Raw genomic sequence first — 14,226 nt, forward strand, 5'->3', positions numbered from 1 at the left:
AAAAACTAAAACATTTCGAAAAAAAAATGCACACAAATAACAAAATAGTCTAACTGAATTATGGAACTTCTCGTGCACCTAAAAAATAACCCGAGATAAATTAAGAGTCTTGACAGACAGACAGTCGGACGGACGGACGGAGGACGGACAGCAAAATGATCTTATATGGTTTCCGTTTTTTCCTTTTGAGGTACGGAACCCTAAAAATGGCAAGAAACTTACCAGTGAGCCTGTAAATAAGCCAGTTCCTAGTCAAGAAGACCAGAATGAGGAAGGGCAGCATCCACATCTCGTAGTAGTAGCAGAATGCCAGCCACACCAGCAGCCCCAAGAACGAGCGCACGCGGGACTCCCATTCAAAACAATCTCTGGAATAGACAAGAAGAAAAAATTTAAAATACGGGCACATTACATAATAAAACCTTTTCACACCACTGCACGGAAATGTGGCAATGATCTAAATCTTGACTAGATAGTAGCGCGCAGTTTTACACCTGAACCAACTCTCTAACAATGTAACAATGTTTTAGTTCTACTGCACTTTTACTTTCCACTCACTGATTGGTTGACAGTCAACCAATATCAGCACCAAGTTCATTAGAAATGGTAGGTGGTAACAATATGAAATGGTTGTCTCCCGTAAAACCATTACAAAATTATATGTATAAGTAATTAATAAATTTCCTCGAAAGTAGACGTGAAAAGAACATTGTAACGACTCTGCCTAAAGTACCTCTTTTGACGGATCGGCCCTCAAACAAACTCGTCCCTTTCTCAAACTCTATTGGTCACTTAATTTTATCCTCTTCAACAATGAACTATTAACAAAGAAAAAAACAGCGTGGCATTTACAAACACATACAAGGTCTTCATCAGCACATCAACAGTTCCATACTATATATACTCATATCTCGAAGCAGGAGGTTCCTTCGGGATCTTGAAGTTGGTTAAAAATGATTACAAACGATGACACGCAGAACTGACAAAAAGAAGACCCTAATATCTGGTAATAAGGTTTAAAACTGGTGACAGGTACTTACTGTAAAATCTTTCCAATCTCTATAAACCACATGATGATGGCCTTCAGTCTCATGACGTTGCGGATGAACAGATGCCGCTTGAACTTGGCCTCTTGATGCATATACTTCGGCTCCTTCGGGTTTATCACTCTGATCGCAGCTTTCAGCTAAAATTAATAACAGGTTATATTAGGAGTCTGAAATTTGTAGGCTACTTTTGACAGTATTTACCACCACTGCTTTTTATAGAATCTATAAACACGTCAACATTGAAATAAACGTGTGACTGTTAAATAAAACCTAAATAAATTAGGTATCTTACTTGCATAAAATACTGATTCAAACGTTCGAACCCTTTTCAGCGTCTGATATAAAATATTTACCTCAACTACGCTTTTAACAATTTTTTATTAGGCTTAGAAAAACCATTAAGTATAAAGTTATCCTGCCGGGCTAGCACATGATTGTTGCGACAGTATCTCGCGAAGAGATAGACTTCCCGTCCCTCTTTAACTAAGAAAAGTAAGAGATACTGTCGCGCCAATCATGTTCTAGGTATACTGGGATAAACTATCAAAAATAAAAGATTCCAAATGTATACAGATGTGCCTCTAGATGACGCACATGCCCTAAGTTGCAAGGAAGACATTATTGCTTCGCTCGGATCTGCTACTAGTAGGTATACCTTTCAGATTCAGATTCAGATTTTTATTTATAAACATACATTGGTAAAGTTCTTTCTCATTGTACTTCTAATCTTGTTCTCACCTGGTTCCATATCACAGTCATCTCCAGCAATATTTGCGGATAGTTCCCCTTCGCTCTCGTCCTCATCTTCTTATCCTTCAGTGCGTACCACCGTTTCTCCCCGTTCCTGATGCTGAGCAGCGGTACAGCTAACTTTCCCAGGAACTCGACTTTGTGGTCGTGGTCTTCGTCGTATACTGTTAGTTCGAGGATTGAGCTTATGTCCTTTACTGTGCTGGAAATGAATTGCAAGCTTAGTTTTTAGGCTTCTTAGAAGATTGGTTTGGTTGAATTTGAAGTTGGAGTAAATCTCGTTCAGGTATTTTTTTTGCAAAATATTTTGTTGTAAACCTGACGAAAAAGTCAATTGTATTCCGTGTGGATCGGTAGCTGATGGGAGCACCACCATGACAAAGAAGGGGGTTGGATTATCCCCGGCAGCCACAAGATTCCACTGCAGCGAAGAGAAGAAAGAGTAATCATTATCATAATTCTTTATATTAAATTGGGTAGCTTATTATACAATTTGGGTGCCATGCCATAAACACTTTTTGCACGCAAGACTGTTTTTGATTGCTGAAATGAGATTTTGTGTCCCTGCCGCGCACTATTATAGGCTGGAAATTGATTAATATATAAATATGGCACAGTTAAAATTATACAAATTAATAAATTATGGCTTGCATAAGTCAGGTATGTAAGTCTTAATAACAAACAACTCACAAAGTAAAGATCTTCATCCAGTTAGGCGCGAGTGTCTTGTACTCCGTATGAGTCTGTAGCCGGGAGTTACCCAGCTCCAACACGCAGAAGGGGTCGGACTTGCCCCCCAAGTCCGCCGCAGCCAGTCCCTTCGCACCGTACACCTTCACGCAGAGCCAGCCAACGCCGCTCGACTGCTCGTTCAGGTAGTACCATGTCTGAAAATGAGGTTTATTCTAAGAAAACTAGGTACAGTAAGGTACATGCGTATTATGGTCGCGTTTTGCGTGCTTATTACTAGTTTGTTTCTGTGTAGGCTCAAGCCAAGTGGGCTGCATACATCCCGATACGAAATGTTTTAATTTCCTCCTAAGTGAAAGCAAATTACTTCAATCACACGCCCATGCTGCATCATGCATGCTGCTAACTGTTTGAAGACTAGAATTCAAAAGAAAGGCCGATTAATAATATCAAAAATATCTATCTACTAGGTTTGTTTAGGCGTGTCTGTCGTATCTAAGTGACCACTATGTGGGGCACGGACTTGTAAAGATAGTTCGTCGTGGCCCATATATATGGGGCACTGGACTGTTAACGTGTTAAATCCAAATTGTAAGTCTTGTAACTACGAGTATGTTGCCCTGCATTATTGTAGGCACATTATCTGAAAACGCAAGGCCCATATTTCTTTTCTATTGTGAATCAACCTAGACATTGACAAGGTAATGTTGACACCGATACAAAAATAGCCGCATTGGCATCATCTAATAAAAAGAGAACGTGATGAATAGCTGTTTATTTCGCCATCAATGAAAATAAAACATAGATCATTTTAATGGTTTTGTCAAACCTTTTAACAGTTGATTGATAGTGATTGTATTTTAAAGAAACTGATAAATAGTTATAGACACCCCTACTTCACCTACTACGTAGGTAGTGTTATAAGATAGTCAAACTACGAACCCCAATAGCTCATTATGTTAGTTTGTCTATGTACCTAGTATATAAATATATCCGTCTGTTTACACTGTTTACAGGTACGAGCAGTAAACACACCTACAGCAAAATAAACTTTTAAGTAATTGAGGTTTGGTATGTGAAACTAAATAACACAGTGCTAGACACAGACAATTTTCAGATTAATACCTAATTTTCAGATTAATAGGTATTCGGACCGTGAACCAGGGTCAGGGACAATAGGGACATTCTAGTTATTGAAATTGATGTTGATTTTTAATACGAGCATGTAACACAAATAACGCTATATCGGATAAAGAACTCGATAACCATTTATTTCTAAACTGAACACAAATTAAAATATTTTCTGAAAATAATTTAATTCGTTCTGATACTTCTAATAGCAGTTAGGTTAGAGACTTACATACTGATAACAAAATGGCTTAGTCCTCTGAAAAAATAAGGGATAATAAGACTTACATATCTTCTATCAATAATCTCTATGTCTCTCGGGTTCTCCTTGTAGCTGGTGAGGTCCGTGATGGTCTCGCTCTGCGTAGTCCCACTGATTGTAAGCAGTAAGAAGATCTGTCCATTCCCGTCTTCAAGGTCTTGCCAAATGCTGTGGGTCTTCTCGCGTTCTAGGCGGGACAGGTCTATTGCACATCTGAGAGGAAATATAAAGATTCTAAAGAAATGTATCGTATCGAAGTAATGTTTAGTAGCCTAAAACTCTTCTCAAATAAATGACGTCGAAAATAATAAACTACAATAAAACTTTTGTTTCAAAGATGCGCGGAAACATTTACGTTAGTTCCTTATTATAAGATTCTAAGACACCAATTAGCACGCCGTGTAGAGCTGTCTGTATTGGAATTTTGTAAAACATTACAGTAGGAGGTAGGAGGCCTGTAAAGTGGGCTTGAGCTTGAACCACGTTAAAGACAAAAGAGTTATTTTTATGGCGAGAATTCATCCTTGTCTTCGCATGACAATAAGTACGGTATTAAAGAAAACTGCAGATCATTGGTTTATCCTTCTTTCAGCCTGCGCGGAACGACGTATTATTTACCAAATGAAGGGGTAAAATAAAATATATCTCACAGTTACGTTGTTTGTTTATTGTATTACGCACAACGTATGCCGCCCGAGGGAATAGCCAAACAATGCACTATTGTTGTTCTGATCTGCATGATTTGCAGAATTAATCAACAATGACCTATTTTATCACACGTGGAAAGGCTCTCGTTACCGTATTTTCATCGTCATAACTGAAATTGGGATTATATTAACAAAAAAAACTTACTTGAGACATAGACATATTAAATATATTAAAACGTAGACTGAACCGGTCCGCCTACACGTGCTCGCTTTGAAGCTCCTCGTTATGGAGCGAAACATGACGAGCAATCTTCGATTTAAAATACGTGAGTAATACGTTTTAATATATTTAATACCTATAAAATTGGGATTACTTCGTTTTCCTTACAATATTTGTTTCATCAAAAAGCAACTGATAAATAGATAACCAGTGGCAAGATCCAACCACCAGTTTGACACTAGTAGAACCACGAGTTTGAAACAGATAGGAGCATCGCTACAGTATCTCTCCCGCGAGATAGACTACCCATCTTTTTCTGCAACTAGAAAGGGACGGGTAGCTTATCTACGGGCGAGATACTGTGGCGGCACTCCTTAGCTAAGCCGGCTGATGGACGCTTTGGGTTGATAAGAGGATGATAACCTACCTTCCCAGGAAGTCGTCCTTTGTCTGTTTGTCCTTGTCCCACACAGTGACTTCTAGTATCTGCTCCTGATCATCGTAGAGATGCAGGTCGAACTGCTCCAACCACGACGGATGTAACGACTTCCATACAACCTTGCTTTTGTATTTCTCGTTGCCTAACCTGGAACCATAAAGATAAATGGCTGAAAATATTGTCTCAGTAGCATAACTTCTTTCAAATATGTAACATAAATTATGATAGAGTTCAAAATGTTGATGAAGTATACGACAATCCAGCAGGCGTATTATGAATTACTTTATCTGCGTGATAAAATAAGTTACTTCTTAACACCACGCGATTAAAAGGGATGGGATGGGTACTGTAATGAGGGCTATAGTTTTTTTGCTCACCAGTTGGCGCCTCTGTTGATGGTGGTCCAAAATACTAAAGAACAGCTGTCAGTCATTGAAGTGACAAGTGACATTTGACATTTCGAACTATGGAAACGACCACCATCTACACTAGCGCCCCTAGCGGCGAATTCATACGCGTTAGCCCTCATTATCACGCTGTCACGTCGCCAAATACGACCATCATATCCGTACAGATGTTTGAGAGATATAGCCAATTTGTAACGTGCTGACGTGACTACAGATGCCGATGTTACAGACTCTCCATATGGCCATAGAGTAACTTATACTAGAGCGGTACTGTCATAGTAAATTTTGTAACCACAGTAAATTCACTGCCATCTATCGACACACTTTAAAACTAAAAATGAAGATTTATAAAAATACGATAAAATGTATTTAAATATGGATAAATGATATTTAACGAGGGGAGGCCTTTGCCCAGCAGTGGGACACTAAATTAGGCTAGTAAAAAAAAAAAAATATCTTTATTTGCATTAATTATTTTTATGATTTTGACCCATGTTCTTTCACTGATACGCGTTAAAATTGTTAAATAACAAACGAAACCGTCAACGCCATCTATACGACTGTAGGCCAAAGCTAGTAGCGCCCTCTGAGCGAGAATCAAATTATCTTGATTTTCGAGGCACGTTTTTTCCTTAGACTGTATCCATCTATTACGGAGTTATATCTATCTTTGATATGGCTGAAGACCACAACAAGTGGAGAAGCCTATTGCAACACTTGCGTCGCAGCCCAATCCTCAACCGTGAGGGACTGATTGAAGAAGGAGGGCGTAATTGATTAATGCTTACCTAAATTTAAGTAAGAACAGTAAGAGCAAGAATGTTTATTTATTTATTTATTGTTTAAACTTTACAAGTTTAAACTAAATGATCTTCCCGAAAAAAAAATCTACACTCTAAAAAGGAATTTTAAACCTAATAACATTGCGAAATTTAAGGCAGCATTAGAAACAATAGAATGGGATAATATACTGATTTATAATGATGTAAACGCCAACTACAACATTTTCCACTATCATTTACATACACTACTTGACAAATTTATGCCCTTAAAACATTCTAGGATTAAAAAAAAAAAAAAAAAAAAAATTTAAAGCAAACTTTGGATAACAAAAGGTCTTAAAAAATCATGCTACCACAAAAGACAGCTAAAAATGTTAACAAATCAAACAAATAACAAAGTATTAAAAGACCATTACAAAATCTATTCTAAAAACCTACACAAATGCATAAATAAATCCAAGAAAATAAACTACATAGAAAATATGAATAATTCTACCAACAAAACAAAAACAATGTGGCAAGTTGTCAAACAAACTACCGGGAAAAACACAAACATACAGCACAAAAACATAGAGCTAGAATATAAAGATACTAAAACAAAGTGCCCCCAGATAGTAGCTAACATCTTCAATGACTACTTTACGTCCATAGGCCAGCAACAACAAGATAGTAATGCGACAGGTACCCCACGTGGCCGCCCGAGTCCCGAACCCACCGTTAACTCTATGTTCCTACAACCTGTCACCGAACCAGAAGTACTTAAAACCATCCAAAATCTACCAAATAAAATTACCTGCGGATTCGATGGAATACCACCAATTCTAATAAAAGACTGTAAACACGAACTGACAAGACCCATCACTCAATTAATCAACCAGTCTTTTGAGAAATGTTACTTTCCTGACAAGTTAAAAATCGCCGTTGTCAAGCCTATTCGCAAGAAAGGAGGTAAACAACACGACCCAACGGACTATAGACCAATAGCTCTCCTACCGACAATATCAAAAATATACGAAAAACTCATAGCCGACCAAATATATAAATTTCTAGAAAAATACAATCTACTTCACGAGAATCAATTCGGATTCCGCCACAAACGCTCAACCACCTTGGCCGTGTACAATTACGTCCAAGGTGTCCTCGAATGTCTAAAAAGCAAAAAGTACGCTATATATAGGGCTGCTATTGGACATGTCCAAAGCCTACGATAGGGTTTCACATTCTATTCTACTACATAAATTACATGATATTGGGATCCGCGGATATGCTCACACTTGGCTACAATCATACCTGGAAAATAGACAACAATACGTGCAAATTGAACATCATCACACAGACTCTGGACAAATACAAAACTACCAATCCCAATGGAAAACAATTAACAATTCAATCCCCCAAGGTAGCGTACTAGGATGTGTTCTGTTTCTAATATATATTAATGATCTCCCGAAAATATCCAATCACAAGTGTATCTTGTTCGCCGACGATATCTCATGCCTTTTCAACCATGACAATAATTCCAGCAATTACGATCATATAAAGAAAAATTTTAATGATATCTCCGAATATCTCCGAAAGATAATCCAATTTAGACCTTACCAAAAACGACCTACAGACTTGACAACCCTTTTACTAGACTTGAACATAGAAGAAGTGACAGAATTCGAGCTATTAGGACTGGTATTAGACTCACATCTCAACTGGAAAATACACGTAGCTAAAATTAGCTCTAAATTATCTTCTTTCCTTTTCGCCTTGAGCATACTAAAATCCAACACAAACATGGCATGCGCTTTATCTGTCTATCACGCGTACGCTGAGGCCTGGCTTCGCTATGGTTTATTGTTATGGGGAAATAGTACAGACTCGAACGATTTATTCCTCCTCCAAAAGAAATGCATCAGAATATTAGTAAACATCCCACAGACAGACACCTGCAAACCGCACTTTTTGAACCTAAACATATTGACTCTACCTTCTTTGTACATTCTGGAAATTGCTACCTTCGTCAGAAACAATATCGAAATGTTCGAATTCTGCAAAAGTGCACGCAGAAAAGATAACATTGTCCCACCGGAACCAGTCCTAGACATATACAAAAAAGGTCCATATTACCAAGCTATACAAATTTACAACAAATTACCCTCAGATATGAAAAACATTGAGAGCAAAAACCTATTCATAACTAAGCTCAAGACACATTTGATAAACAAAACCTATTACACTGTTAAAGAATTTATGGAAGACACAATTCATTAAAGTTTTGAATGATTCACGGTTAGTTTCACTAGACTTATATTGACCGGGATATAGACCGTGATTACCTTTTGTGTTATTTGTGAGCTCCCGAAATTTCGACGCAGTTACATGCATCATGTTCACGGGTGACTGAAGATAGCGGGTGGGTGTCAATTCATTATTTTTTTATAATGTAGCCTATATATATCTTGATCCACAAATTATAAATGTATAATAGACCTAGCGTTTTCATTATGAAAGTAATTAAGTTTAGTTTTGTATAATTATGTTTAAGCTAGTTATAAGAAAAATTGCTACACCCCACCGGGGTCCATGTGAAACTTTACATAATTTGTAACATCTATGTACATACCATGGTTTGCAATAAAGATTTACTTACTTACTTACTTACTTACTTACTAAATGTTTATTGTTAAAAAGATAACTTTAATCCAAAAAAGAACTTGATGCCATAGGGCACTCTCTGGCAGCTGGTTTTCTCCAACGATCATCCGACATCCAATGCCGGATCGCACAATGTGAAAACGCTTTAAAGGTCGCTTGACTTCGGGTCTATGTCCATGACCCGAAAGTTTTTGGCTTCCAACAGCACGGTGACCACCTATCTCCAGATTTGAGCCATAATTAAGCCTTCTGTTCACATCGTTCTCGTTTCTTTTATAGTAATGCTTACCTAAATTTACAGTAAGGGTCGCTAGACCGCGTGTCCATGTCCATGGCTGGAAGGTTCTTGGCTTCCACCAGCACGATGGTGACCACCGAGCTCCAGATCTGAGCCTTAAGCCTTTTGTTCACGTCGCTCAGTCGCGTGTTCTTTAATAGATACTGAAAACAAAAAATAGACAAATAGTAAACCTAAATCGGATGTAAAATAGACTGAATTGAGGTGAGCTGAAACGCAGAAGTACTTCCCAAAATGTAGGATATTCTTTGTTAAATTCCGAAATACATCAAATACATTTTAAATTAAAAGCCAACATGGGGTTGTTTGACATAATTATTGAAAGTCATAATGTAATGATTGTCAGATTATCATTAGTCATAATTCTGAAACCGTTAACTTTTCAGGATTTTCCTAAAGTTATATCTATAGGGATAACCTATAGATGGGTTAGGTTAGGTTAGGTTTGTTTTATGGCAATTCTGAAAAGTTACGCGTTTCTGAGAAAAACCAAATTGTGACTAACGAAAATGTGGACAAACAAATGTGACTTAAAATTTTATGGGAAACAATAGAGACCCATATTCGCATGCATGCAAATAGGGTCTTTATTTGTTAGTTTCAGTCAAAAAATAAGCAGTTTTCATTGCTTTTATGAATCCAGTGTATCTTTAACACTGAACTAAACATTAATTAGTAATAGTTCATTATCGTTCCCTAAGTCCTTCCAGGAAGTTACGTAATGTCGGGTTAGTGAAACCATGAAATCTGTTTTTTTTTTAAATAAGTCAACATTTAAAAAACTAAAAGTTACATAAGTAAGTTATTGCTAATAGCCAATATTTATTTACATACATGTACAATTGTACTAAAAAGTAACTTACACTTTTACCTCGTTAGTATAACACTCATACATGCGCCTAAATACATTCAGTAACTTCTGGTCGTTCGTTCGACCTTATACTTTTATGTTGTCGTTGTCCCACCCTGTCATTTTTATTACTGCCTAAGTACTTAAAGCAATAACACATGCCATAAAACAGTGGGGAGAGATTTATAGGTGAGACAAAATTAACTTTAGCGAGAAATACTGTATAAGTATTTAAGGTAAAACTGATGTATCTCGTAATTTTCTCGTCTCGTAGAATTTCAATTATTTCTACCTGTCAGGGCCAACAACGGTCATTTTAACGACGACGATTTTTTTCTTGTTTTTACTATTGTTAATGGAATAATCTCTCAATCTTCCCCTTCTCTGATTTAATTTAAAAACCCCAACGGAATAGTTAGGCCGGGTACACGCAACAGCTCCATGCATGTTAGTACCATTGAACACAACTAGTTGCACTGTTACCCAAAGTAAAATTAAAAAAAAACTTGTATAAATACTGACGTTTCCTGAGAGCTAAAGGTATTTCCGTAGCCCCAGGTTGACTTCCAGGTCCTCTGATCCGACAACAATAACCAGAGGAGCCCCGGACAGTGCGTGGTCTTCAGGCGCAAAAAAATTATGTACAACACATCTATGTATGCATGTTAATCTACACCCACAATCTGCAGTGCCCTATGCAGCCTGTCACCATTCTCCTTAAGGCAGGGAACCGGTTGCCGAGTGTCTCGATGACTTCCGTGCAGGTGTTGAAGGCTGTTGGAAGTTCAGGTGGTTCTGAAACTCTAGGGGAACGTCAAGCAGACTCTCAGGTCCTCTGGTCCGAAAATTTAACTAAAGGAGCCCAGAACAGTTCCAGCTCTTCAGACGCGGAAGGATTACCCACAACACACCATGCATGTTAATACCACCCACTCCCACAATCCGCAGTACCCTATGCAGCCTGTCGCCCTTTTCCTTCAGCCGAGGGAACCGGTTGCCGAGCCTCTCGATCAGCTCCGTGCAGGTGCTGAAGGTAGGTGGAAGTTCGAGGTGGTTCTGCAGCTCTAGAGGTGCGCCGGGCAGGCTCCCGGAGCGGGGGCGGGGTCCTCGTCTGAGAATAAGTTTCATTATTCAACATTAATGTGTAAATAGGACACAGACTATTGACTTTGTGCAACAAAATTACAAGATTAACTTCGTCTACAAATGCTGAGGAAGCAAAATGATGCCCCGTTTGCCTCAAATGATCTCGCGTCAGCTGTCAGGCCACAGAGCCTGCTCTCCAGCTTCCTCTGCCCCCAAATCCACTGTTTTTGTGCGTGAGCTGCACCAACAAGTGCATTATGTTTACTCTATGATTACCAGAAAACAAAATATAATGTGTTCTGTTAGAGTTCTACACTTTCATAAAATACTTACTTGCTAATAGGTAGCAGTTTTAATTGTTTTAGAACATAAAAACATAAAGCCTGGCCAGGAATATATGATCACGCGCCGTTGCGGAATTTCATTGGAGCTAAATTTTTCATACTAAACTGAACTGTCACCACATACATGAGAAACAGCGCCCTCTTGATAATCATCATATATTTCTGGTCGGGCTTTAATATGCATTTACAATATTTATTATTATTATTATTATGTTCGTCCTTTACATAATCTCGGGACCATGGGGTCCCGGAAATTTGGAAGGCGTGCGTGGGGCCGAAGCCAACACGCAGAGGCCCCTTGTAAAAAGACAATTTACTCTAAAAGGTGATGTGACACCAACCGACGATTATCCCTGTATGCACTATAGTAGTGCACCCAAGGACAAGCCCCGGTTAGTGCAGTACTATTGCAATGATAAGAAACAAAATAAACTAGGCTATTGTGTTGAGATGTTAGTGTACTGGTTACCGGATCTATGGAAATACTATGGCACCTGCCCCAATCTATGTTTAAAAACACGAAAAAAATGGACAGGTGGTGACTCGCCAACTCACAATATGGGTCCCCGAAAACGGCCGCTCGCACGGGGCGACAAGGGGACAACATCGCGTGAGTGGCTCAGGGTGTGGAGAGGTGTGCAGTGCACCGCTTTCTACCCAGTGGCTGTAAACACTCACAGCCACTGTGCCAACTTGCGTCTTATGCATATTTCACTTCCACCCTGCGAGCATATAGCTCTGACACCCCACTCTGGACGGCCGGTAAAGGCAAGCCAGAGGTGAGAGTTTATTATTATTATTATTATTTAAAAACATATGATTTAGTGTCAATGCCATCTTTAAACAAACTTATAAATATGACACATGCTTGTTAACCGGCGCAGGCCCACCAAATAAAGCAAACGAGTTTTTTAACGATGCATTGCATGCCATAAACAAATTTATGCGTACATCCATACCACTCAATACAAACAGAGAATACAAAGGTGACTCACGTCACACCAGAGGGCCTACCGAGAACACCGAAGTTCGCAAATTTCGGGCATCTTTCTCTTTTACTCCATTGAAGTAATTAGTGACATATAGTTGCTCGAAATTTACAAGCTTCGATGAAACTGGTTATAGCCCAGGCAAATAATAACTTATTAAAATAAAATGAAGTGAACTCAAGTTTTGTCATTGTACCGTTTAAGTTATTTTGGCGAACGGAAGTCTCAATTTTCTATTTTTTTCAGTACGTACTCGGAAATGCCGGCAATAACGTAAATATAGCGTGAAGCAGACGTTATAGACCGCGGGCCAGGAGCATTATACTTATAGTCAGTAATCGCCTTCCGGGTGATACTTCGTCAGATGATAGTTTAGATGCAAAGTATCAAACGGGAGGCGATGATAAAAAAAAATACTTGTTTCGGTGGCTGCCATTCTTCAAACCACCAACGGAGCGGCAGCTGATGCCCACGAGGGTTCATCATACATAGCCGTTAATCGCCCGGGAGGAGATTGATCATGAACATCTGTTCCTGGCTCGCGGTCTAATATCTCTCAAGCATGAAATTTTGTCACCCAAGGGCTACATATAACGCAAATAAGTAAAATATAAATCGAAATTCTCACCTGGCATCTTCAAAAGGATCGCTGGAAACACAAGAGTCACTAGATCGTTCACATTCATCACTGTCAAACGCCAAATTAGTCGCCGATATGCTTCTCCTCGTAAACAGAACATTATTCTTTTCCATCTTTATAAAACCCTCACACGCGTTATTTGGCTCCATTTCTGTTGCCTTAACACATTCATCAGCTTGATCAAATACGAAATGTGGTATCGATTTTTCCCTCTCGTTGGAACTTATCGATAATTTATCGATGGAATTAGCATCATCTTCTCTTGAACTTCGGTCTCCATTAAGTGAGTTCTTTTCACTCGATATATGGGAAACGAATCGTGATAGTTTCGACTGGTCTATTTTATTCTGTACTCGATCCTGGATATCTTCTACTTTGTCTTGTATTTTCTCTTGGATTTTGATGAGGCGATTTCTCAGGCGATCCATTTGGTTTTCTTTCTCCATTTTTAATAAATTTCAGGCACCGTTTTTGAAGATTTAATGAATTAGGTAGAATATTCAGCTGGGTGCACAGCATGCATTGTTTATTTTAATTATTTTTCATTGTAAATGTTTATATTCTCTCCATTGTTTTAATCCTGGTAGGTCATTATCTGGTCGGCATTGAATGCTATGTAAATAAGCAGTTATAATTATATATAATTGAAGACCAACAAGCGTAGAATAAATAACAAAATGCGTTGATATTTCCTAATTAGTCACTACCTACATATTTACAGATTTACAGTTTATTTAAGCTAAATGATGATCATTCATGTCATTATACAATACGTACGTTGAGTGCTAAATGTAATAATTAATAAATAGGTTTTAACTGTTTTAAAATTCGAATTCCTAATTTTAGAATATCACCATAAATGTTCCATTTGAGGAGTGCCTAAGGCCATAACGTTTAAATCCATTCGTCTAAATGAAATTAATGAACAATATTCCCCCTAGCGTTAAATGTTATTAATTTATAATTAACATTGAATATAAATAGGTAGGTGCTTAGGTACGA

The 14,226-nt window shown here is 38.2% G+C and overlaps 1 protein-coding gene across 7 annotated transcripts in view; it reads right to left on the reverse strand.

Moving 5' to 3' along the window:
* The window catches only part of LOC134753752 (multiple C2 and transmembrane domain-containing protein), a 92,490-nt gene that overhangs the window by 5,816 nt on the left and 72,448 nt on the right, over window positions 1-14,226 (reverse strand). For 5 of the 7 annotated variants that reach the window (XM_063689695.1, XM_063689698.1, XM_063689692.1 and 2 more), the window contains 7 exons: window positions 9,307-9,458; window positions 5,174-5,332; window positions 3,906-4,092; window positions 2,490-2,686; window positions 1,788-2,001; window positions 1,041-1,186; window positions 223-368 (listed from right to left, as the gene is read on the reverse strand). In XM_063689695.1, coding sequence (XP_063545765.1) covers window positions 223-368; window positions 1,041-1,186; window positions 1,788-2,001; window positions 2,490-2,686; window positions 3,906-4,092; window positions 5,174-5,332; window positions 9,307-9,458 — 1,201 coding nt within the window. Of the gene's footprint in view, window positions 1-222; window positions 369-1,040; window positions 1,187-1,787; window positions 2,002-2,489; window positions 2,687-3,905; window positions 4,093-5,173; window positions 5,333-9,306; window positions 9,459-11,116; window positions 11,277-13,212; window positions 13,837-14,226 lie in introns of all 7 variants that reach the window. The other 2 variants (XM_063689718.1, XM_063689711.1) reach the window with 1 other exon arrangement.

Source organism: Cydia strobilella, chromosome 2 (assembly GCF_947568885.1).
Source record: "Cydia strobilella chromosome 2, ilCydStro3.1, whole genome shotgun sequence".
Taxonomy (NCBI): Eukaryota; Metazoa; Arthropoda; class Insecta; order Lepidoptera; family Tortricidae; genus Cydia; species Cydia strobilella.